We start from the raw sequence: 26603 nt of genomic DNA on the forward strand, positions 1-26603 counted from the left end.
ACTCAACTGCGATTGATGTCCGAAATAGGAAAGCCATCAGTCCAACACTGCCTTATGATACAACTGATTCCATCCATTCAACCGTATCTGCAGTACGACCTGACGCAATTTGAAAAGTTCCTTCTCACTCGCTTCAGGTTTAATCTTTTTCACATTATGGTTTCATTTCCGTCACAGAATATATGGACACACAACACGACACCGTGCCCCTGTGACTCTATTTCATCTCAGTCCACAATACACGTTCTCTTCTTATGTAGATTTTACATGCCACTTCGCAAAAGGTGGATCATACCAATTTTAAAAGTTATGAAGATCCGTAGATGCCGCCCAGCGTACCTGGCGCTGCAGTTCCTGGAAAACAGCCTAGCGACGAAATCTGTCGCACACTATTTAAAACTGTGCCTCAGGCATCGCACGAACTTATGAAAATCACATAGCTGCATTAAACACGGACTTTAGAGACAGTACAGTGCTCTCTGTGAGAGATTAATTTTTAATATATCATGAACTTAATGTTATTAACAACTTTTTTTCTTTTTTTTAATGTGCATATTTGTACTTTTATGGCTTTCATCATGAAAACCGAATAAAGTTCTTTTTTTTTTTTTAATTTAATATTCATTCATTGTATAAATCACAGACCTACTGCATTATCAGTACGGGCTAATTTCGGCACCAGTGCTCCTACTTAAAGCATCATGTGAGTATTTACGACCTACCTTGCAGCATATTGTGCTGTCTTCTCTCTTGCCTGGCAGAACTGTTTTCGATCCACTGAATTTTTCTACCTGCCCTTTAAACCTGACCAAGCAGCCAGCTCGTTGCACCCTGATATTGCATCTGCATGTAAAGAAGCGGCTGCTCCCATCATCTGCCTGCTTCATGCACTCAGCCTGCTGCATCCCAGTGCACATATAGCCCCTTGTAACTCAGATCTCCCCTACAGTGAGAGACCAGGCTCGCCCTTTGGGGCAAGGATATTAAAGCAGTGCCCTATGGGAGTCTGGCATTTCAAAGCGTCTCGAGACGTGCTTGTGGTGTGGCAACACAGTGGAATGTGATATCAACCGTCTCCAAGGAGCGACTTTCACACCTGTCGGCTCAAGTGCTCGCCCGGCTCTGCATACAGTGCAGGTAAGATCCTTAGCAACGCCTTAGCGACAAAGTGAGTTACAAGCAGGAATTTTCAATAAATAATGAGCCTTATTTACCCAGCAATCACTCAGCATGCCCTGCTGCATGAAAACTGAACGGCTCCTTGTCTGAAGGGACTATTGACATTAACAACTATTCGTTGCCCCTCTCTGAGGCTTGCTTCGCCAGGGAGTGAGTAGTACAGATTGATGTACGAAGTTCGATTGATGGATGTGCAGATAATCCCGGAAATATTTTTCTTAGTTTGAACAGATATTAATCGTGGACACTATTTTTCTTCCGATACACTTTCTTGCTGCCGATTATTGTGACCTGGTGTTCCTCATTTGACAGTGTTGGTCGCCATTTTGAAACCTCTTGAATCATCGTTTTGGTAACACCTTTGCAGAAGGAGCAGATTTTCATCTTCACAGTAACTGAAGGTGGCATTGGTAAGTAAACAAAACTTGGGGTTGTAGAAGGGATCAGTAACATAATGCCACCCTGTAAACTACTCATAATTAGCTCTCCATCTCAAATTAATTCATGTAATCTTTTCTTTTGGAAAACCCTGTTGATTGGATGATATTGACGTGCACTGATTCCAGTTGATGGCATAAATGTTTTTTTTTTATAAATGCTACGATGAAAACTCGAATCTTTTTTAAGTTGTTCCCTGTTGCTGGTTGTTGGTGCCTTCGTCTGGCCACTATTGCACACAGCCTGGGTGGTACAAAGGGTCAGTCCACTTTCGCCATTACCCAGCTTCACTGTGACTGAGGGTATTCTGCTGTTTCACAAGGACACCCCCCCCACACACACACACATAGCGGTTTCCTTAATGTCAGAGGCTACAAGGGCAATATTTCATTTTGAGACAACAACGTATTTTTGCTTTTAGACAATTCTAAAAAGGACCTGGTCACTTCACCAACGACAAATGTTTACAAAAACCATGACCAAGCATGCATTGGAGGGGCCAAAATACTGTCAGGCACGCCAGAACTATTGTCTTTGCCCATGCTTGTTTTTTAAATGTTTTAGAACACATTTTTAAGTGTTTGTGTGAAATTCTCAACAGGATAATATTTGTTTCAGTGTATTCATTTGTTTGTAGGGGTGTATAATTATGCCGAATTGCTGGAATTACAGCTCTGCCATGTAAATCAGAGCAAGGCCTGATGCTGGTTGTCATTGTGTGCCTGTGAATACAGAGGAACTGTTTGGCATCAGCAGAGATTTTTTTTTTCTGTTCCAGATCAGACTCAGAAATGTTTGTGAGGGTGCTTCATGGAGGTGAGTCATCAAGTTGTTTATGTTTGCATGTTCGTCCAAAAGCCATTTTCTACATGGTGGTCACAAGGCTGTGTGGGACCTTGGGCTCTCAACCTCAGAAGTCTTACTATGACCCCCACACGACCCCCCCCCCCCCCCCCCCACCACCACCTGTCTTATGCAGAACCATGTTCAAATATTCAGGAACAGGGATCACGTGCTCCCAGATTGGGTTCCGTCAGATTCGTAGCAGGGAAATTCGGGCCACGGCAACATACTCACTGTCTCCCCTGATTATCGACCATGATGGCCATTCGAAGCAATTCTTTGTTTAACTGGCTGCCAAATGTCTCACCATTAAAATATGAGGGAGCAGGGGATGTGGAAACAAAGGTGAATAGACCGAAAGAGGGCCTCCATGTACCAGCACCCAAGAAATCTCTTACAGCAGTAGAAGGCCGCGATGTAAACTGTGTAAGACTGATGGCTGAGAACATGCCTCCATTTCATTCTCATATTTAAAGATCAGTCTTGTTCCTGCTAGATATGCTTTATATGTCAATTTTCCAAATCCATTAGTGACCAAAACAGTGCCCCTCCAGCATTCCTTGCAGTGGAAAAGTCCCCATTGAGCACTCAGTAATGGCCAACCCATCTGCATCCACAATCCCAAGACAGACTGGTTTCTTATCTTATCTTAGAAGCACTTATAGAGAGTGTGGCTACCCCTAGGAGTCCCAGCGTTAAGTACCCATACAGCTGATCAAAACATTAGTGGTGGGAGCAGTCAAGCAACCAAGTTTTCAGGAGGTTCCTGGTTGATTGTCCCTAGGGTGGGGGGCATGGAGCTCCATAACTTGGCAACATTGTATCAAAAGGCCTGACCTCCACTTCTGGCTTTTGTTGAATGGGACGACTCCAAATTGGGAATTAGTTGACTGCAGATTTCTGGTAGAGGTATAGGGAGAAATCAGGGGTTGGGAAATTAAAGGGCCTTTGTCCAAAAATGCCCTATGAGCTGTTCAGAGGGATTTGAATTTGACCCTTTGGGTCACAGGGAGCCAAAAAGGGACCAAAGAGCTTGTAGGGCTGACTCATGTTTGGGAACATTATAGAGCAACCGAGTTACCGAATTCTGCACAACCTCCAGTTTCTTTACTACAGCTTTTGGAGCTCCTAAATACAGGGAATTTCCATAGTCCAGGTGAGATAGAATCAAAGCCTGGACTACTATTTTTTTAGAAGATAGAGGGAGCAGATTAAGAATTTTCCTGAGAGTCCTAAGGATGCCATAGCATGTTGCAGCTAGTTTTGTGGCTTGAGTTTCCGTGCCCAGTGACTTATCTAACCAGAAACCTAGACATTTTTCGTTCCACTTGGGAGGAAGAGGAGCGCCCAGGAGGCTCAGCCAGCCCAGGTCCAGCAGAAGGTTTGGGTAATTCAAAAGAATCATAAATTCTGTCTTCTCTGCATTTAATTTCTGGGCGGAAATTTTCATCCAATTGGCCACAGCTTCTAAACCAGGGCCTAAGGCCGGGGAGCAGGGATCCTGCTTACGAGTGAGAGCAAAAAATATTTGTGTATCATCTGCACATGAGATTATAGCAGTCCCAAATGGCAGAACGATATCTTCAAGCTTTTTCATCCCATCTGGAGGTGAGTGGAGGGGCCCAACATCAACTTGATAACCTGTAATATGTCGAGGCTGCCTATGTGTGTCTTTCTCTCTTGAACAGATAACGAAGAGGCACTTTTCAACATTCAGTGCAGAGTGCAGCTGCTGCTGGAAGGCATCAAGCGAGCTTGCCACTGTGAGTCGGAAGGTAAGAGAGAAAAGTAAATGTCCCAGCCAGACTGTTATCCTTCCCAGCTGATGGGATGGCTGGTCTGCTGTGGCTGAGTTGTCATTCAACATACAAGTCACAGGTTTGACTCAAGAGTCTCAATGTAATTTTCTTCTCTCTCAACTTGGATAAAACAACACGAGTACCAGTGTTATTGAAAACACATATTCATAACATCTCTTCAACGCTGCAATCCTGTATTATTTTAAACTCACTGTATCAATGTCGAAACCTGGGGTAATAGGAAATATTTACCCAATGTTAGCAACTGTAATAAGATTCTTTATGCAAGATAGAAATATACCAGTCGTCTAATTAAATTCTACACCTCACCTCTTCTGCGATAGACTTGAGTGTTCCAGGCGCAGTTAACTACTGTGATGTCAATACAAAAGTATTTTAAAAAGCTAGCAATTTGCTTGTCGTGGACTTACACCCATGATTTGACTAGATTTTTGGATTCTTGGCTATTTACGATAATTTGCAGGGGTGGTCTTGCATGGTAATCAAAGTTTTGATATGAGTACTTCCATTACATTTATTCCCACTGTAAGGGAACATGCTACAGGAGTACATTTGGCAGAAATGTACATTGGTAAATTAGCAGATTTATTTTTTGGTGGCGATATACCTCTAATTGTAACATCCCCATGAAATAGGAGAATACTTTATGAGCTGTTAAACCTTATTGGCACATTGACTCCAAAATTATGGGAGTAATGTTCCACTTCTAAACGTCGTGGTAGAAACTGGGATTGTTTTCCTTACTACACCATTGGTAAATCCCCACCCTTTAGTCCTTACTTTTAAAGCACATTAAAAGTTTAAAAAGCAAATATTTAATACAGTCAACTCTAAAAGCACACATGACAGAATGCCTGAATATTCCAAAGAGCAACAAAGCAATTGTTCTTCTTTTGGACCATGGACCATTTTTTGAGCAGTGAGATCCAATCTAAACCCATCAACGAGCAGCTAACCACTATCAATTAATACGAGTGCATCACTGGTGATCCTAGTGTTGAGACGGACTAGCCACCAATTTTGCTTAGGCCCATTAAGGCTTACACTGTTGGTATCCCACAATTATGCATTTACGTAGTTCATCTATGTCTCAATATACACCATAATACATGTCACAACACTGAAGTCTCTGAAAAGGAATCCTAAACTTAAGGAGTCCTCTTATCTGATTCTGTAGGAGACATATGGCCGGGATGCCTGTCACCCCCTCCCAACACAATCCCCAAGGATGGGAAGACGGACGCAGTTCTGAACTTTTGGAAGGCGGGAGGGAGTTACCCTCCCGGCCGTATTTATTAAAATATGAAACAAAATGAAAACATTAAAATAACAGTTTCATATCATGTACAATTTTCATTTATTACATTTCGATGAAGACATGTTCTTCGGCTAACCTTAACAAATCTCTAGTACAGAGGAATTTCCTAGCCGAGTCTAACATCCTGCAAATGCATACTTTCTAAATTAAAATTGTACATCCTAACATTACGGGCCAACGGCAAGGTCGCAACCGGTGTCAGATCCCTACTACCAGAACTCTCCCCCTCACGGTGTGAGGGCAGGCGCGCAGAGGACTGTACCTCTGTGCCAACTCCAATTTCCCTTGTCTTGCGGGGGCCCCCTATTTTAACTCGACGCCATCTTAAGGGTCGTCCGAGGACTCGTGTGAGGTGTCTGTAAGAAGGTAGCGTGGACCCTCCTCCCACCCCACACTGTCTATCACATCCGCCGTCGCGGATATCCGGGCCCCGGGAAATTCGTAGGAGGGGCATCTAGCCGCCTCCTCCCCTGGAAGAGGCCTATGACCGTCTTCCCTTAGGTGACCCATACTTAGTGGGTGCCGCCTCCCCGTGTGAGGGGCCAATGGCCGCCTCCCCCCGGGCGCTCCCATCCATAGTGGGTGGCGCCCCCCTCTAGGGACCTTGAAATTACTGCTCACCGATCATGACCTTACCGTCACAGGCCGGATAGTTGACCGGCTATCCGGCCCCCCCACAACTCCTACTAAAGGTCATGTTTTTCCAAACCCCTTAGCCATGCTACGAAGTCTCCTATGAGTAAAACATTCCCCTCCCGGGACAAATGGACCCCATCATCGAGATACATGTGATCCCCCCGAATACATCCGTGCGGAATACAGTGCAACTGCGCCGAGCGAAACAACCTACCGAGTTTATTATTTACCTTTTTAACTGAATGGTTCAATGCTGACACAGAGAGGCCACACCTTCCTGGGAATCATGTGGGACCATGCTATCGTGCACACCGGGATTCTTCTCGCCAGCCAACTAACAGTAGATAAAACTCGCTCGAGTAATACTCGCCTCCCGAGTGTCACCAAGTCATTGCCCCCCAGGTGTACTATGATTACAGATGGCGGTGACCTCTGCCGCACTAACAGACCCTCAACAAAAGATTCAAACTGGTCAATACAGAGCCCGCCCCTTCCGTGGAAGGTCACCCTGTACCCGTATTCCCCAGCTGCATGAGTCACGTCACCTGCTTTGAATACGTCCCCGGCCCGTCTCACGTATGAGTGGCCTACGACCCACACCACTTTTTCCTCAGCCGGTAATCTATGACCGCTGTTCCCCAGGTGCCGAGTCGACTGCCCAGTCTGCCCCGCATAGCCTGCTCGCGAAACTGTAAACCAAACAGAAGACAAGAAGCGTGAGTGCATAACATTGACTTCACAACATGTGCAACCGCACATACCTTTTATAACAGTTCGAGGACCATCGTCCCAGTTGTTTCACCTTCTCAACACTCTGACCCCTGGCTGTAGCCTCTGTAGCAGCCCCTATCTTAAAGGAATGGGTCCGAAATCGCCCGGGTCCAAGCCCGCTGCTGCGATTGCCATTGTTAACACCCTCTGAAACTGAAACCTCATCAGTGGGGTGGCGTCGATGTGTCTCAGCAAGCTTCCCCCCCATGTTTCCCCTCTTTGTGCCAAATATTCCTCAACGCACTTTACCGGGCACACGGGGGACCCTCGCATGCGCTGGACCACAATACTGTCTCCCATAGCACTCTGGTCGGTCTTGGACCTGGTTATTGTGACCATCATTGCGTCACCCTTAATCAGAATGCAGTCCCGACACAGACCTCCTTCCACATTATTCTTATTTCTAGCAACCAGCTCGCTAACCCGCATAGCCCCATGGAACGCTAATGCGAAAGCGGCCCAGAACAGCACTGCCTCGAACTGGGAGGAGCATGTCATGGGGAGTATCGCTATCAGGAGGGACAACCTTTCTAACCCAATCGGGCGCCTCTCGTCTACTCTACGACCCTCAAGGCGTTGCCAACCACGAAGGGCTTTCTTCACTAAAAAGGACGATGTCGGGTCCTTGATGCCATGCGCCTGCGCCATGAATGAAATGGCGGCCTGGTGTCTATTGGCCGTTGCCACTGATCGGCCTGCACTGTGCAGTGCTACTAGAAACTTCAGGACATAATCCTCCTGACCCCAATTGTCCCCCCCAGCCGGACCCAAAAATGCACAATAGGAACGAAACGCTCCTTCGTATGCCTTCCTTGTCCTTGGAGCTAAGCTTGCTGCCACGAGGTCTTGTAATCCGGGGCACCGAGTAGCCAGAGTGCTTCGGGAAATGGTGCCGCCGCTAGGTCCGCGGAAGGTAGATAACCCCTGAAAGCCTGCATATGTGAACGAGAGAGTGCACCAGCCGCCTGGTTCAGTACACCTGGCACATGCTTCGCCCTGAATTGTACGTTCAGTCTCATGCAAAGTAGTACAATTTCCTTCAGTAATCTCAATATCCACTTGCAGCGTGCTGCCTGATTATTTATGCATTCAACGACAGTCATATTGTCGGACCAAAACACAACAGATAGATCTCGGAACTCATCCGGCCATGCCTTCAGAGCCACAAAAATGGGGAACAACTCGAGAAACCCAATGTTACCTGTGAGACCGCTGGTGTGCCACCACGTCGGCCATGTTTGCGCCGACCATCGATTACCAAAGATGGCGCCAAATCCCACGCTCCCAGCCGAGTCGGTCCACAAACCCAGCTCATCCGAGGACGCAGGTGGCTTGTTCCATACCACTCGACCGTTGAAATCCGCCAGAAATGCCAACCAAATGCGCATGTCCTGGCGAACCTCCGCAGACAGTCTCGTGCGGTGGTGTCCATCCTTGAGACCAACCATGGCTTGTGCAATAGAGCGGGAAAAGGGGCGGGCCATTGGTATCACTCTTAGGGCAAGGTTAAGCTGGCTCACTGCTTGTTGTAACTGATGGAGGGTGACTTTCTCTTTGCTTATGCACAGTTCCAGGGAAGCCCTGAACTTCGTTACTTTCTCCACTGGCAGCCGGAAACATCCCTCCACAGAATCGAGCTCAATTCCCAGAAACTCGAGTGAAGTAGATGGTCCTACCGTCTTACCTGGCGCCAATGGCACCCCGAACCCCTTCATGAGAGTGCAAAATTCCTGTAACGCCTGCGCACATTTTGTGTGGCCGGCTGGCCCCAAAAACAAAAAATCATCTAGGTAATGCATAACCTGAGCATGGCCAGTGACCTTGGTGAACACCCATTCCAGAAAACAACTGAATTTCTCAAAATACGCACAAGAGATGGAGCACCCCATTGGCATACATCTATCCATGTCGTATTGGCCCTGGAAAACAAAGCCTAACAGACGCTGATCCCGTGGGTGTACCGGGAGCAACCGGAACGCTGACTCAATATCTGACTTCGCCATCAGCGCTCCGGGCCCCAAGCGATTCAACATGGCGACGGCATCATCGAAGGATGCGTACCGCACCGAGCAAACCCCTGGGTCAATGGCATCGTTCACTGAAAGACCCCTCGGAGCTGACAAGTTATGGATCAGCCTAAATTCCCCCGGGTCCTTCTTGGGAACCACTCCCAACGGGGAACAGATGAAATTAGTTACTGGTGGGTATCTATATGGGCCAACTACCCGGCCAAGGGCAGCCTCCTTTGCAATCTTCCTTTCAACCACCACTGGATTATGCTGAACCGACAGTTGGTTTCTACAAAGTGGTTCCCCTCGAAAATCCCCCGCCGGGATGTGGAAACCATATAAGAAGCCGTTCCTCAACACCCCAGCGGAGACATGATCAGGGTATTCGTTTAGCCAGGGAATCATTGCCATGATATCTACAGGGGTAGGTAGCGGTACCCAATGGTCCCGCTCAGACCTGTTTGGCCCCTCCTCTACCCCCTGTATCACCATTCTTGGCTCGGCACGAGCTCTCAGGGTGTGAAGAGTTTCCGCAACCTGCACACGCATGTCTGAACTTACATGTCCCTTGTGGCCTAGTGCAATTGCCTCTGTTAAAATTTCAACAGACCCCTTTCCTACCCCCATTCCCACCATTCCTTGGTTGGTGGTCGCCCGCGGGGCCTGCTCGAAAGGGCGCCGCAGGCTGATGGCGGGAAGGCCCCGACCCATTCCCGCCAAGCGAGGACGACTTCGTCGCGCCCGGCAGGAGCTGTTTCTGCCAAGAGATTGAGTCGAGACAATCCCACGTCAGAGATGAATCGTACTCCTTGGCCTTACGAAACTTCATATCGTACCCCATCCATTTGTCACCCTTATATGTATCATAAAAATCCATTATTCGTGCCTGATAGCAGGACAATTCGGCCAAAACCTCGGGCTTACGTTCCCCAATAATTGCAGAAAACATTGCGAAGGCCCTGGCCCAATTCGAGATTGTTTCATCCACCCTGAATCCCGCCATTTTCGCTCGCCATACACTTGGGTGCCACAACTCCTTCTGTGCCTTAACATACTCCATCTCGCGATGGTCAGTCAGCAGGGAAAACATGTTCACATACTTATCAGCCCATATCAATTCTTTTGTGGCCAACGGTATATGTTGAACCACCTTCTCCCGTCTTGAGGGCAAAGACCCCTCCCTTGCCATCGGCAATGCTTGCTTACCCGGCTCCGGTGCTGTTCCCGCTGCTGCTTCGACACCAGCTGCCGGTTCTTCCGTGATCGCCTGTGGGGGAACAAAAGGGAGATTCGCCTTCGCGGCCTCTCGCGACTGCCGCAACCGCTGTATTAATAACTTGGCCTCTTCGGCCGTGTCTGCCGATGCCGTAGCACCCCCTGTCTTCCTGCCAAGCCATGCGGCCAACTGGGCGGCTAATTCCGGAGGCATGTCTTCCTCGCTGGCGGGCATAACAACAACCGGAATCGGCTGACCCGCGTCTGGGATCGGTACTGGGGCCTCGACTGGAATGACCGGGCTTGCCGGGGGTAACTCGGGAACCGGGACCTCACCCCCTGCCGCCCTATTCCTGGCCCGCTTCCCCCTACCCTCGGGGACAACCTTCGGCCTATTACCTTCTTCGGTCTACCCGGATTGTTCATCGCGGCCATCTGCTTCTTCATGTTCGCCATATCTCTTACCAGCATGCGAAGCATCTGGTCGGTTCCGGACTTCTTTCCTGCCTTCTTGCCAGGCATTATTATCGAGTGTCCGATCTACGTTGATCAACGCGGTACTGGACCCTGAGCCTCGAAGTCACTGAAAGAGAAACACAAGAATTACAAGTTCTCAAAATTGCTCCTTGTTCCGTCGAGGGCTCACGTGTAACGAGTGGGTGCAGCTTCCAAGCACAGGAACAAGAGAATGCTTCTTCGGATTCCCGCTCTATTTATTCCTCTTCGGGAGGGCGTGTACCCTCCTCCGGTACGCCTCCTGAGCGTGGCCGACGATGTAGGTGTCTAGGACAACCCCTCTTGGGCGGGAAAAAGGCGCGCCCCGGCTACGCCACTTCGGGCATACCAGCCGTGACACGCCCCCCGCCCAAAATGGTTTCCCGGGGGGATCCGGGCCCCCTACCATACGTTCGGGGGGACCGAGTGGTCGCCCCTTTCCAATAGTTCTCTTCTTAAAACACCCACTTCATTGCCTGATTTGTGTGAGCGGTCTCTCCCACCTATGGGCACTAGTTGATGTCAAGCAGTGTTTCATATCAATGTAGCCCACCACAAGGGAATCTATTTCCTTTTCTGTGGCTCCTGAAATGGAGATTTGGTAATGTTATGTGATTTATGTTTTATTTCGCAATGTAATGTGAGCCGGGCAAGTGGAGGGGCAGCTTATGAATATGATGTAGGTGGATCTCAGTGCACCAGGACTCCAAAGAGCATGGCGTGTGATGCAGTGCTTTAAATGGGAAAAAATAAGTGCAGGTACTCTTAAAATGAGCTATGAGCGTAGCAAGTGGGTGGGGCTAGGGGCGGGGCTAAGGAAAAGACATAAAAGGCACTTCTACTATGTGGTGGAATACTTATATATTCTTGATTGCGCACTCACAGCAACAAGCAGCAATGCTCACGCAAAGCATATCAGAATGTCCTTTAAAATCCCTCCCTAATGTCTGGATTCTCTCCCTCTTTCACTCGCTTTTCTCTTACACACACAAACATGCGCACTTAAGCAGGCAAACACCCAGACACAAGCAGACAGACAGTCACATAAAACATCCAGGTGGGATAAAGGCCATTTACACCACTTATCTCCCGTGGCTTTCTTAATTGCGGCTATCGCTGCTGTCGACCGGATGCCTGCATTCATTGTGTGCACAAATACACTCCATGGTGTGAATGTGATTGACAGCGCAGGGCCTGAATGGACCCTGCTCTATCAAACACAGCGTGGTTGTGAACATCGGACATTATGCAGAAGAGCCCTGCTGAATAGTTCTAAGGTGCCTCCGCTCGGGCTACAGAGGCGCTTTCGCTGTCAGACTGCCTCGTTCGTGCGCGTAAACCAAAGCAACAAATAGCCTACCTTTGATGAGTACCGGTACTCTCCTTGGCAGCGGAGAAGTGCCGGTACTCAGAGCGGTAAAAAATAGAAGTGCCGGTACTCAGTGCCGGTGAGTACATGCCCATTTAAAGCACTGGTGTGATGTAGATTGAGATGTTCACAATAAGGGGAGACGAATATTAGGGCACTTAAGGTGAGGTACAGAGAGCAGTTGGGGTGATGGAGAGGAAATAATAGCTATACTATGGTAGGGATGGCTGCCATGTCACCACTTGGAAGAAGTATAGAGAAGTGTGTCAGTATCTTCCTGGGACATTGCATGGCTGAAAATGGAGAGAGTTGGACAAGGAACCTCCCTCGCATCAGAGGACTCACAGTACGGCGTCATAAGACTCTGAAGTGCTACACACTAATTTAAAATAAATAAAGTACATTTGCATGTATATTTAAAAAAAAATCTATTTTTACTTTTCCCTATACTTTGCCATAGGAAGGCTTCACAGTCGAAGTGGGAAGCTCCCTATGGTAAAATATAAAATATGAACAAGTTGATTTACCTTTATAATAAATTGGAAAACATATTTTTATGTTAAATGTTCATGTATATTAATTTCATACACTTATTTTAAATGTAGACCAAAATAGAAAATAATGCTACAGAAGAATCAACTTAATATTGAATTAATGATATCACTTTTAACCTAATTTTGAATAATGTATTTAAATAATTGAAATATATAGAGTGAAATAAAAATCTTTTTTCCGAAGTTTAAATTAAAAATAAACTCCCACCTAAAGTAAAACAAATAATTATATATTATGTATTAATCATCCTTGAACTTGATGTATAGAAGTAACTAAACGTTATTGAACCATATTTCAATAAAAATTAATATTACATTAGTTTATACATTCAATAAAAGTTGTTAAAATATGTTTCAGTTAAATAACAAATGTATTATTTTTAGATTTTTGTAAACATTAAATTATATATATTATTTTATGTATTTAAAAAAAAATAATGTTATGCAATATTATTCCTTATGCGGTTTGATTTAAAGTCCCAACCTTCATTTTTTTCAATGGGTGGGTGCTGCAGTACCAACAGGGCCGGACTGGGAACCAAAACCGGCCCTGGCAAAGTGCTCAGCCCCTCCGCCCCCCGGGTGGGTTGGGGTTGCCGCTGAGCTCTTTGCCAGGGCACGGCCGGTTTTCGGCCGATTTTGTTACAGAGCCGATTTTGCAGCTATGCTGCAAAAACGTCCCTGTAACAAAAACGGCACCCAGGTGCCTAAAACTGGCCCCCACCCGTGCGGCGCGCCGGGGGATTGCCCCGTGCTCACTACGGCCAGTCCGGCCCTGAGTACTAATGGTTGGTGATGTGTTGTTCTAGACTTACTACTGTTTCTTTTTTGGCAGTAGTAATTTTAACCCGTAAATTTGCCTTCACCATCTATTTCAGGGGGTGGAAACATGTTAGTTTACACATGAGAATAACGTTACACTTGGATTTTGTGACTATCCAAAAGTAGTAAAGTTACTCAGAAGTGTTAGAGTAAATTGCCCATGTAAATTACTCAAACGTGTAAGTTACCTTTGTGAATACCCCCATGAGTTTTGGGGGAAATGCATGTGTGATTATTTCACAAGTTCCTACATAAGAAAGTTAGTGCATGTGAGATTTAAACTGAAGGTTACTTTTGAGGGCAAGGTTTGGTGATGATAGAACAAAGAACTTTGTCTAGGACAGTGGTCTTAAAATGTTTGTGCTAAGACCCTCCAGAGTGTAAAACAACCACCAGGAGAGAAGAAACAGAATGTAAGGAAGGCCACGTGCCAGCAATGTGACCAAACGTTTTGCCAGGGCAGAGAAAACTCCACTCCTTTGTTAAAGCAACCATGTGAGGACACCTCAAGTAGAGCATGACAAGGAATATGGGAGGTTTCCTCAGGGGCAGAAGTGAAAAGAAACTGAATTCTAGGAATCAGAATGTATAGTATCTTGAAAAATATTGAAGAATGACAGAAATTGAAACTATGACACACTGATAGGCTGCAGTGATAGACAAATGTTTAGCATAACAGATGAGTAAAGCAAAGAACAAAACACCCTAATAGTGATGCCGAATTAGGTAAAAGGACCTAATACACTCTGGTAATGTACCCCTTTTCCTTTTTTGAACCAAGTTGTCTGAAGTCTGATGGATGAGATTGCCTGCACTTTTGTTATCTGTTTAATTTTTCCATACTTTATGCATGTAATTTAAGAATACCATTTGTATGGTCTTCTTTCTAGTATATACTTGCTGGTTTCATGATGTAGATAGCATGTATGCATCATATTTCGATGTACTATCTATACATAATAGTTGCTACTGTATTAGGTCAGAGTTTTCATAGGAAGAGCATTTTTTGGTTATAACTTTGGCTTCAATTGATGGAGCTTAATGAAACTTTCCAAAATAAATGTTCATCCACCTCAGCTCCTTCCTGAACATTTTTGGGGTTATCCGTCAAGCGACATCCAAGAAAAAGGGGGAGTCCCAAAATTCCTGATGTTAATTCCCATTGGAAATATTGGGAAGCGATACAGAAAAAACAGCTGAACTGAATTGCTCCAAATTTGACATAAAGTTAGAACTTGAAACAGGAATTGTGCTGTTCATTAGGTTGGTGTAAATCTATTCAGCTCTTTTTGAGAAATTCGCATTCAAAGAGGTTCTTGAAAGAGGGTTCAAAATATTGGTGTATCTGGTTGGTATTTTTGGATGGTTGGTTGCAAAGGAGTCCTGTGGTAGCGTAATCAAAAAAATAGGGGCGTCAGATTGGTTGCTAGAGCTTCTTCTCCCATTGGCCTTTTCAGTACCGTCCTGTGGTACCAAAAAGCCAAATGGGTTAAAAATCTCAGTCAAACAATCGAAATTACAGAAAAGATTACAGTACTGTAGTACTGAGAGATCTGATTGGCTGGCTGCAACTCATAGAGAAATGTTGCAGCTGCCATTAGAGGATTTGGGGACTGTAAAATAAAAAGGTATTGGGAAAGGGTAGGGATACACTAACCCAGAGCAACTGTGCGGGGATATCCAGAGGGACCTCCCCTCCCACCGTCACATGGCCCAATTAATTTTTTTAAATTGAGTCACCAGTACCTCAATATGGCTTTGGGACCTACCTCAGCCCACGTACCATGGATCTTCATGTCCATGTGCCACGGGACTATGAGATGGCACTTGCATGGCTGAACTGCAAAAGTGCCACTGTGCTGTGAGCAATTCAAATAAATAATTAAAACATGGGGTGGGTGTCTATAGGGGATTGGCATCTGCAAAGGGGTTCGACTCAGGGCCTGTTCAGAGGCAAGGCCCTGTGGCCAACCCCTTTGCTGTTCATTTCCGAAGGGTATTTTTAGTGTGGATTTAATGGGGAAGTTAGCCACATTTAACTGGGGGTTGGGCACAGAACCAGGCCAGAGACCAGGCCCTGCAGCCAACAACCAAAGGCTGTGCACAGTAGTACATTTACAAAAGAGTACCCTGTGAGCTAAAGGGTAAATGACACCCTTTGCTCTTAATCAGAACACTCTATGGCATATGTGCAAGGGGAATATACCACCGGAACGTCTCTCTTAACGTCGTTCCAGTGGCGCAATGCCCTGGTCCATATTTACAAGGTGGCATCAAGCCACTTTCTGTGGCTCAACACTGCTTTGTAAATATGGTGTCCTTTCATGCAGGTATCTATTGCTTTTTTACACTGCCCCAGATTTACAAGGATCTATAATTCCAAGGCAGCACCAAAAACTAACACGATGCAAAAGCAGGCTTAGATTGGCGCAACAAGGAGAAATACTTTTGTTTCACCTCATTTTTGATTTTTCTATCGGTGCCGCATTAGCATGTTTTAGGTGGGTATTACAGCTGTTACAGGCTCACTCCATTGTTATAGATATTTGACTTTACCACAGTTCTATAGCATTTAATATTTAAGGCATTAGGGGGCATATATATGAAAAAGCCCTTTTGTGATTCCTTAATAGCGATTATTGGCGAATTGCTATTAAGGAATCGCAAAATGCTATGTATGTAGGAATCGCAATAATAATTGCAATTCCTTAATATTCCTTAATTGCAAATCGCGATTCGCAATTAAGGAATACCTTCCCATTCATTCCTATGGGCTAGGAGGCCCATAGGAATGTGAATAGGAAGACATTCTCAATTTGCGATTCGCAATTAGATAATCACAAATTGAAAATACAATTTCAAGGGTGCCAGGGTGTCAAAAAGACACCCTGGGGCACCCCTGAAATATATATGTGTACACATGTTGCGCAAATACATGCCCTAAGGGCATGTATGTGCGCCACACGGGACTTTGAAAAATGTAAAGAAGTGCATTTTTCACAGAAATCGTAAATTACCACCAACTTGAAGTTGCTGGTTATTTGCAATTTCTTAAGGCCAAATCGCACCATTTCTGTGCTTCATACATTGCATTTAAGAAATTGCAATTTGCGATTCCTTAAATGCGATTGCAATATAGAGAATCGCAAATTTTGCAATTCTCTAGTTTGCGATGCCCTTTTGGGATGATACATCCCAAAAGACCTTTTCCCATTCGCAAACGGGCCAATTCTGAGAATCTGCCCATTTGCGAACGGGAAAAGGGCTTAATACATATGCCCCTAGATAGCTGGAATAGCCTGGCAGGCTGGCTATGAATTTATATTAAAGCATTATGTTCATGTGGGCCACAATGTTCTAATAATGTTAAAGCCTGCAGTAGGTGGCTGTTGTGGCTGTTAAAGTCCTACTCCGTATTTATAGTCCTTTGCGGTTCAAAGGGGCCTGTAACAGGGGAGTAGAACTTTAATAGTTAGTATATCGAGTTACAGTAGGCTTTAAAGGTATATTAAGATTATGAGACAGACATGGCAACGAACATTAAGTCGTTTTTCTGTTTTTTAAATACTAAATTTGTCCTAAAAAGAATATTTTTGAAGTTTTTAAAGTTTTGACTTTTTTGTATTTTTACATGTTTTTCGGATTGAACTAGAAATAGTAAAAGCGGGCATAGAAACTTGGACCCAACAAGAAAAAATACTTTTTGCAGACGTGCTGGTGAGCAGCTAAGAGCTAGTCTCTGGCTTTAATACTTTGCTCTCTAATAGAGAGAAATTTCCTGCATGGTAAGCAGTGTAATACGTTGTTTTGGTGCAGCAGATGGAAATCTCGGGTCAGGTCGGCAGAATATCAGGAGAAACAGTGTCCACAGGCTGAGCACTGTGCACTAAAGCTGATGATAGGGAGGCTCATTCATCTTCCTGACGTCTCCTTTGGCTGCGTTCAGCTTTCTGCTATGCCAAGTAGTGTGATGCTTTAGCATTCATTCGGTACTGAAGGAATATTTTTTCCAGTACCTCTGGAAAAGTCACACTACAGGTGATCCTTTGACCAAGACGTTTGTCTTCTTTCAAAAGAAAAATGCCCCAAACAATGGACTGTGGTGCAGTCTAGGGCTCCTTCTGCTTGTTGTTGTTCTTTCTGGGACTATTCTTCTGGCTGTCTTCTTGAGATCCTATGTTTTTGCTTCAGTCAAAACAAAGTTGACAAATACCACAAACTATTCAGCACAGTGTAGAGGGTTTGAATGCTCTGTAGCTCCACTCCCTAAAACAGTAAGAAGGCAGTAACTTCCTGAGAACATTTAAAAAATGTTGCCTTCGCGAATGAAGAAGCCTCCAGAATGTATGCGCTTATACATGAGGAAGTCACTGATTTCGCCTCCAGTCACACCAAAGAACATTACACACAACAACTCCTATGCTTATCCAAGAAAGAGATAAACCAGCGCTTGCACACTAGTACCATGATCAGGAACCACAAGGGTCAAAGGATCCCAAGAGGATTAAGGATACCCTAAAACCTTCTTTATGCAAGAACGTACAAAAATTTAAGGACCGATGGTTTGCTAATCTAAACAAATGCTCGCTGGATTTAATCCTATTAATCATCGAGGAGCTTTCAAACATTTTGGAAGAATTAGCCAAAGAAATTTACTACATTGAAACCGAACTCGAGAAAACCATGACAGCAGAAGAGCTCACCAAGACATTGGAAGAGATAAATAATCAACTCGCCAAACACACTGCAGAAGTCAATGAACATAAGGTATGCAAGTTCCGCAGGGACACTATTGACTATAAGATGGGGGAAGTCTACTTGTAGGCAGACCTTTACGCCAAACATAGGCAAAACAAACCGTACACCCTTAACACCGATACCTCTTCTTCAGATAGTGATGCCATTGGTCAGTCAAGAAGAACAGAAAGAACCGACAGAATTCCGACCCTCACAACAACATCAAGCCCATCCCGTGCCGCATCAACATCAGGATCAAGTTTGGTTACTGGAAGACCGCCTTCTTTAGGGCGAGGCCCAGAAGAACAGGACGACCCAGGAGGAGCAATAGAAAAAGGAAAGGGCAAAGACAAGGATCAACCTCAGACACGCACATTAACCGCGAAGAAAGGCAAGAAAGGGAATCAATAGACAACTTAGTCATCAACATCTCAGACTACCAGTTCAATGAGATTGAATTCAAAACACTACAAAATGGAACCTCTTTTGTACCCACTACCGGTACCAACACTCTGGAACTTAACATCAGTTTCTCTAAATTAATGAGAAAACTCAGATTACGTCACTTTTTTGAAAACATCATGGAACCCCCCACAAGCAAAGAGGAGGATCGTTAAAAGGACTACAACTTAAAAGCACATATATGGCGCCCATCAGCCACAAAAGTCTAGATATGTTTGAATCTCTGGTAAAAAATGATATAGCCAAACTTAACTGCCAAAAGAAGTCCAAACACAATAACCTCACGGCCAAAGAATTGGCTACACTGAAGGCAATATTTTCAAGGACTGACATTATGTGTACAAAAGCAGACAAAGCGGGTGCGCTAGTTATCTTAAACACCAGCCATTACAATGAACAAGTGACAACATATTTACAAGACCTTGATACCTACATGAAACTGGATTCAAACCCCACGGAACAATTTATGGTAATTGTGCAAACCATCGTCCAAAAAGTTGTTGACGAAGGTGTGATTAATGATAAGGTCAAGACATTTCTAATACAACACAATCCAAAGAGCCCGACATTATTTATGGTACCGAAAATACATAAAAATCCGGTCAGACCACCATGCTGACCGATAGTTACCACTCAAGGGAGCCTACACGAACCAGTGGGGAAGTTTCTAGACCGCCATCTACAACCGTACGTCATAGCCATGAGATCATTCATAAAAGAGACCACTGATTTCCTACATAAGCATAGTCAAACAACCATAGTAGAGGATGAAGACATTGTACTGTGCACAATGGATGTCAACTCATTCTACACATCTATCCCACATCAACTAGGAATAGAAGCGGTTGAACATGCTTTACTACACACGGATTATGAACAAGATCTAAGATTTTTCTCATAGAGCTTATGGAATTTACCCTACTACATAGTTATTTTAAGTGGAAAGAGGATTGGTTCCAACAAAAAACAGGTACTTCCATGGGAAATCGTGCCGCTCCAGCATACGCGAGTATCTTCATGAACCACTTTATTTATTTATTTATGGATCTTGTAGAGCGCACAGCTACCTCCGTCGGAGGTGTCCCGGCGCTAAAAAACTGTCAGCGGAGATAAAGAGGAACCTATCTAAGATGAGGAAAATAGCCATGTTTTCAGGCGGCCACGAAACAGTGCTTCAGATGAGGCAAATCTGAGGTCCAGAGGGAGGCCGTTCCAGTGTTTCGCAGCAAGGACAGCAAAAGCTCTGCCACCCATTCGTGCGCGGCGGAAGCGTGGCACAACCATAAGGCGTAGGCTGTTGGAACGTAAGTCTCTCACTGAATGGGATAATGTGAGTCTCTTTCTCAGGTAATCTGGACCGGTACCGTTGAGAGCACGGAAGGCAAGAGTGAGTATTTTGAACTTAATCCGAGAGGCTATAGGAAGCCAATGGAGTTTTTTGCGAAACATGGAGATCGAATGTCGGAAAGGAATATTGCCAATCAGTCTTGCTGCCGCGTTTTGAACTGCTTGCAGGCGTTCAATTTGATACAGAGGGGCCCCCGCATAAAGACTGTTGGCATAGTCCAAATGGGACGTTATTTAGCGCCTGGGTGACTGTTCTACGCGCATCCATTGGCAAGAATGGGAAGATTTTTTTCATCATTTTTAGCTTACCAAAGCAGGCAGCCATGACTTTATTAATTTGCGGGCCGCAGGAGAGCGAGTCGTCAAACTGGAATCCCAAATTACGGGCGGTGTGCACCGGAATAGGGGGGGATTAAGTACCGTAGGCCACCACAGTGAGGGGGGTATTGTCATTTTTTGATTAAAGAACAGGACCTCAGTCTTATCCGCATTGAGACGAAGGTGGTTCGAGGCCATCCAGGAACAGATTTCTCCCAAACAATGTCGGAAACTAGAGAGGCTGGAGTCAGAGTGATCTCTAAAGGAGAATATCAGCTGAGTATCATCAGCATATGAGATCACTCTGACTCCGCATGCCTCCACAACCTTAGCCAACGGGGCCAGGTAGACATTAAAAAACAGAGGACTCAGTGCCGAGCCCTGAGGAACTCCACAGGCAAGAGGTTTGGACCCTGATTTAAAAGGTCTGAGGAGAACCCTCTGTGATCGGCCCTGGAGAAAAGATGTAATCCAAGACAGTGCAGAGCCACCCAGTCCAATCTGCTCCAGTCGCTCTAAAAGTATTTGATGAGACACGGTATCGAAAGCGGCGGACAGGTCGAGGAGAACCAGCATGGCCTCCTCGCCCTTATCCACACACTCTCGAACAGTCTCTGAGACTTCCAGTAATGCAGTTTCCGTGCTAAAACCCGCACGGAAACCGGACTGGGAGTCATGGAGTAGGGAATTCGTCTGGAGATATTCTGCCAATTGAAGTTGGACGGCCTTCTCCAAAACCTTCGCTGGTTTAGGGAGGAGGAAAATAGGCCGATAATTGCAGAATTGAGTGGGATCCGCATCTGATTTCTTCAAGATAGGCACAAGTAAGGCTTCTTTCCAAGCAGAGGGGAATTGGCCTAACTGTAGGGAGGCATTCCAAAGGGAGGTTAGTGGCTCTAATAATAGGGTAGCTAAGTCAGTCATGATCTTAGGGGGAACCGGGTCCAAAGGGGAGCCAGATTTGCATTGTATAAGAAGCTTAAGTGCAAAATCAGGAGAGAGATCCTTGAATGACAATAAGGTAGGAGCGGTGTCGAGTCTAATTGATGTATGAAGATGAGGGTACTCAGATGCTACAACTGGGCGGAAGGTAGATGATATTTTCTCAATTTTATCCTGGAAGAAATCAGATAGTCCATCGCAAAGGGATTGGCTGGCAACATTGTTAGGTGTAGTTGCGGGAGGATTGATAAAATCTTTTACAATTTTAAACAAAGTTTTTGCCGAGTTGTCAGCACCTTTAATTTGCGAGGTGAAAAACTCTTTCATGGCCGTTTTCTTGAGCTTGGAGAATTGCTTCAAGGCCGTTTTGTAAATAATTTTCGCCTCTGTGTCGTATGTCTGTCTCCAGCTGCGTTCTAGTTTTTTGCAACAGCTTTTTTCTTCCCGTAAGGCCTCCGAAAACCAAGGGGCGGAGGGACGAGATCTTGCAGATGAAACCGGTAGTGATGGGGCAATCCCGTCAATCGCAGATAGTAGGGCAGCATTGAGCTTGAAAACACCAGCATCTAAATTATCTATGTGAGGCTCCAGAGGGCAACTGAATACCGGCTCTAGGGCCGAGCACGTGATTTTGTGCCATTTTCTCCTGAAGTCTGTGCCCAGTACCACTGAAATAGGGGACTGAGGAAGAGAGATATCGAACGAGAGAAGGTAATGGTCAGTCCAGGTAAGGGGCAGGGGGGGATAGGTGACAGTCCCTGGTAGATTAGAGAAAATTAGGTCCAGTGTATGGCCCGCCTCATGTGTCGGGCCTTGGATTAATTGCGTCAGGCTCAGATTTTGAAGAGATTCAAGGAACCGCGTGGCTAAAGTACAGGTTGGATCCTCAGCATGTAAATTAAAATCGCCTAAAACTATAAAGTATGGGTGCTTGAGAGACAGGTCAGTTAAGATGTGGACCAATTGCGTTAATGAGGAAGGGGAAGCTTTAGGAGGGTTATATACTAGAACGCCAGTAAGGTAAACTGATGCAGAGTTGGCAATCGAGAAATACAAGGCTTCAATCAGCCCAATGTTAGTAAGTTTTTTTATGGAAAGATTGAAATGGGATTTAAACATGATGGCGAGTCCTCCCCCAGTTTTACCTTCTCGGTTAATGCCCAGGAAGCGATAGTCCGGGGGGGGGGGGGTAGCCAAATAAATATCAGGTTTAGAGGTATCCTTAGTCCAAGACTCCGTTAGAAATAAAATGTCCCAATTATAAGTGGTCACGTTCGACCAAATTTCGTTGGCGTGACGAGGGAGAGATCTGCAGTTGATCAACGCTGCTTTTAAGGGATGAGCCGTCGGAGCTGGGGGTGGAGGCGATGTACGTTCGCACCAAGGGGGGAGGACGAAATTGCACTGAGAACATTGGAAAGAGTGGCCATCTAAGTTTTCAGGGGGGCAGCGAACAGCTGTATCACAAGAGCCCAATCCAATATGTTGGAGTTGCTCTCTAGACCAGCTGACGCGGTTATTGATAGTAGCCTGAGCAGGGGGACTGGCCCTCGGCCCGTGCCAGGCGCGGACGGGCGCAGACGGGCTTGCCTTCGGCGCGCCATCGGCGCGTCCGCTGCGCCCGCCCGCTGCGCGGTCGGGAGGAGATGTTATTTTTATACATGACAGGAGGGTGGGAATCGTCCAGAAGCTGGACCGCTACCCTTCCTGCCTTCCCCAAGATGGCGGCGGCGGTAATATCCGCGACTACCGGCGTCAGCGCTTCAATCGGGCTGCGCCGGTAGGAACAGGCAATGATTTTGGCCCTGTGGGTCGTATTACTGCAATTTCTGATTTAAAAATGCGCCCAGTAAAATATTTACACAATTTTAAAATGAAGTCCTGAGGAAATATAACACACTCCTTTAGTAATCAGTAGGAGAGGGTAAAGAAGAGAGCGCCCCCGGCTTCCGCCTCAGGGGAAAGGTACTAACAGAATTTTTTTTTTTGAGGAAGACAACATCCTAACGATACAACCATGGATTACACACTTGAAATTATTTGTAAGATTCATAGATGACATCTTCATCGTTTGGAATGGCCCAGCTAGTTTACTATCAGAAAAACTGCACAAACTTAACCAAATCAACAAACGCATACAATTCACCTTTGAAATACAGCAACAAACCATCACATTTCTGGACGTAAAGATAAAAAAGACACCCACAGCTTTTGAAACCAACTTATATGGGAAAGACACGGACAGAAACAATACCCTCCACTATCAAAGTTTCCATCCACAATCTCTCAAACAACATCTACCATACTCGCAGTTATTAAGAGTAAAAAAAAATAGTATCCAATCCAGTGAAAGCGGCAGAACAACTTGAAGAGATGGCACGGAGATTCAAATTTTGAGGATATCCTGACCAGGTGCTACTACAAGCGAGGGACCATTGTTCTCTCAAAAGTGGTGAAGAATTGCTTAGAACTCAAAAAAGCCCCGTCAAGAACCAATTCATGGTTGTTTCCAAATTCTCCCCAATGAGTGCATCGAATAAATGAATAATCAAAAAGCATTGGCAAATACTCAGGCGGGAGCAGGATTTCAACCACATTTTCGAACAAGAACCAATCTTCGCTTACACCAGAAGTAAAAACATTGGCAAAAGACTACAGCACTCAAGTCAATTACCAAAGGAAATCACATCTAAAGGCACAATTCCATGTTGAAATTGTAATAACAACAAAAGGTACCAGAGGGTCTGAGATCAAAAAAAGGTTCAAAGGTGTAGGATAGCCACCTAACCGACCACAGTCCCTTATTCACCCAGGGGTCAAAATGATCGACACAAAGGCTCTCAAGGGATGAGGAAAATACCCATCAGTCACCATACGGATCCGCCCTTCATCATTTGGGATTTTATCCGGACCACCCGTCTGAGAAAATCAGTGCCACAATCAAAGGATGGCCTGGTGGTAAGGAGGTCCCTTATGTTGTTTTTAATTACAGTGTGGTCTACCACTCGATATTAATGAGTGGAAAAAAGGCATGGGACTGGGGTGTGCAGTGCAAATAACTGTGAGTGAGAAAAAGAAACCAAAACAAGAAAGTGTGTCAAAATTGGTCAAAAGAGCACGGAACAACCTTTATTCTGTGTATGCTCTCAATACCAAGATTAAAAATATATAACCTTAGGCAGTCAAATTAGGTAGACTGTCTGAGGTGAGGTCGACATGTTTCAGCAAACATGGACTATTGCGTCCTTGCTTTCATCAGGACCAAAAAGATGAGGCTAGTGCTACTGCACAAAGTGAAATAAATAATAAAGTGATAAAGTGACAAAAGGAAAAGAGAAACAAATGCAAGAAGTCACCTGTATGATCCAAATGCCATTACAGTTAGTGCTGTTCACTGTGGAAAAAATAAAGGAAGTGAGTGTCAGGTAAGGCTATCTGCACCCTATGAACTACAAAGTAAGTCCATCATCTATGGATCAACAAGAAAATCACATTAAAATTATGTTGATATATGCTCTCTTATTATTAGAGGGTCAGTTGTCATCCATTTGGAAATACATATTATTAACCAAACGTCGTTCAGTTCTTACCTTAATCTGTAAGGTAGAATTGCCTCACCCCACCTGGCAGTGGCTCAGGGGAAAAAGGAAGCACCGCTCTAGAAAACATGTAAAGCACATGTAAACATAGTGTGCACAACAACATATATATACCTCTGCTATCAATGACCGGGAAGTAGCAAAACTCGCACTGACAAATAATGCTGCCGTTCCCAGTGTAACGTGACCAGATCTAAAAGAAGAGGAGACTCCCTTATGTCAAACGTCCTCTTCGAAACAGAGCATAGCAGCGAGTAATTAGGCAGGAAACAACTCGTCTTACCTATCCATCGGTACTCCGTGGCCGGCGTCCTAGCCGACTGGGGAGGTACCGAACGGCAGGATCGAGGCTGTTTATCAACCGCGCTTCCATTGGTGGCCAGGTCACGTGGTGTACATGGACGCGCGATCTCATTGGTTCTGCTCGCGTGTAATGTCTTACAAGCTTACCCATTGGTGGTCTGAGGGTAAACAAGCAATATGATAGGCGGAAAAGCGGCCAAGCTGAGCAGGGTCTAATTATGTGTCGGGGTTGTCAGGGTAACTGTCGGTACAGTGTTAATGAATGCAATACCAAACTGTTATGCACAAGGTAACGTCCTAAACAGATTCAGATAACAACAATCGTGTCATGTGTTGTCATAAATTCCAAAAGGGTGTGAACTAAAAGAAATCCACTCTAGAAGGGATGGAAGGTCCACTTAAGTGGACATATGGCCAACGTGAACCGTGAAGGTTTAAAGGGTTGTTATTGTATAGTTGAGCGTAATTAAACACTGTACTCGTGTACTGTTTTGTCAAAAGGGAAATAGAGCAAATGTCCACATGGTGGACATATGGCCCCTCTGGGGTGGTTAATATTAATCAGAGGAGAACTGTGCAGAAGGCAAAACAGGTTAGTGATGACATATTCATTTAGTTGATTCATCTCAGATTAGAACACTCATTGCAATAAGACAGACTAGAAGGTGGACCATGGGATTTCATCGTTTAGACCTTCATGATGTGTGTTAAGTTTTAGTACCCATTTTTGTTCCTTGAACAATAGGTACTTAGCCACATCCGCTGTGTGTGATGGAATGAAGGGTTGTTCAAGGACGGTCCACTGGAACTCCGTAGCTAGATGTTTGGCTTCCAGAAAATGGGTAGTTAATTTCGTGGCCTGTCTGGCACATCGAATGGTGCTTTTGTGCTCCGATATCCTTATGCGGACTTTACGTGTGGTCATACCCACATACTTATATCCACAAGGGCAGGTTATCAGATAGATCAGACGGTCACTATTGCAGTTAGTAAACTTCATCTGCTTCCAGGGTCTTGATGTGCCAATATCAATCTCGACCGATTTAGTTGTCTGTGCACAAACTTGACAATTCCCACACGGGTGATGTCCCAGGACTGGAGGGAGGTTCCATAGTGAACCTACAGCTCTTGGTTGATCTTCAAGTGGTCTGGTATGTACCAGTCTGTCTTTCAGATTGGGACCCCTTTTGAAGGAGACTAGGGGACGTGGAAGGGACAAACGTCCTGAATTCAGAATCGGCCAGTGTTTCCGGACCATACTCTGGATCTTATTGGAGAGATTACCAAAAGTATGAACGAAAGTTAGTCGATCCAGTGTAGCCTTGGGGGGTCTGGGTTCCAACAGAGCTTGCCGGTTATTGTTCATAGCTCGTTTCATAGATTGTTGGACTAGTCTGGGGGGGGTATTTACGGGCAACCAGTTGAG

General features: G+C 45.2%; 1 protein-coding gene across 1 annotated transcript in view; it reads left to right on the forward strand.

Moving 5' to 3' along the window:
• Positions 1-1226: 1226 nt before the first annotated feature.
• LOC147732427 (uncharacterized protein CXorf65 homolog) overlaps positions 1227-26603 on the forward strand; it is a 96980-nt gene continuing 71603 nt past the window's right edge. The window contains exons 1-3 of the mRNA XM_086958809.1: positions 1227-1589; positions 2396-2433; positions 4149-4235. Coding sequence (XP_086814935.1) covers positions 2409-2433; positions 4149-4235 — 112 coding nt within the window. The 5' untranslated portion in view covers positions 1227-1589; positions 2396-2408. The remainder of the gene's footprint in view (positions 1590-2395; positions 2434-4148; positions 4236-26603) is intronic.

Source organism: Lissotriton vulgaris, chromosome 2_1 (assembly GCF_964263255.1).
Source record: "Lissotriton vulgaris chromosome 2_1, aLisVul1.2, whole genome shotgun sequence".
Classification (NCBI taxonomy): domain Eukaryota; kingdom Metazoa; phylum Chordata; class Amphibia; order Caudata; family Salamandridae; genus Lissotriton; species Lissotriton vulgaris.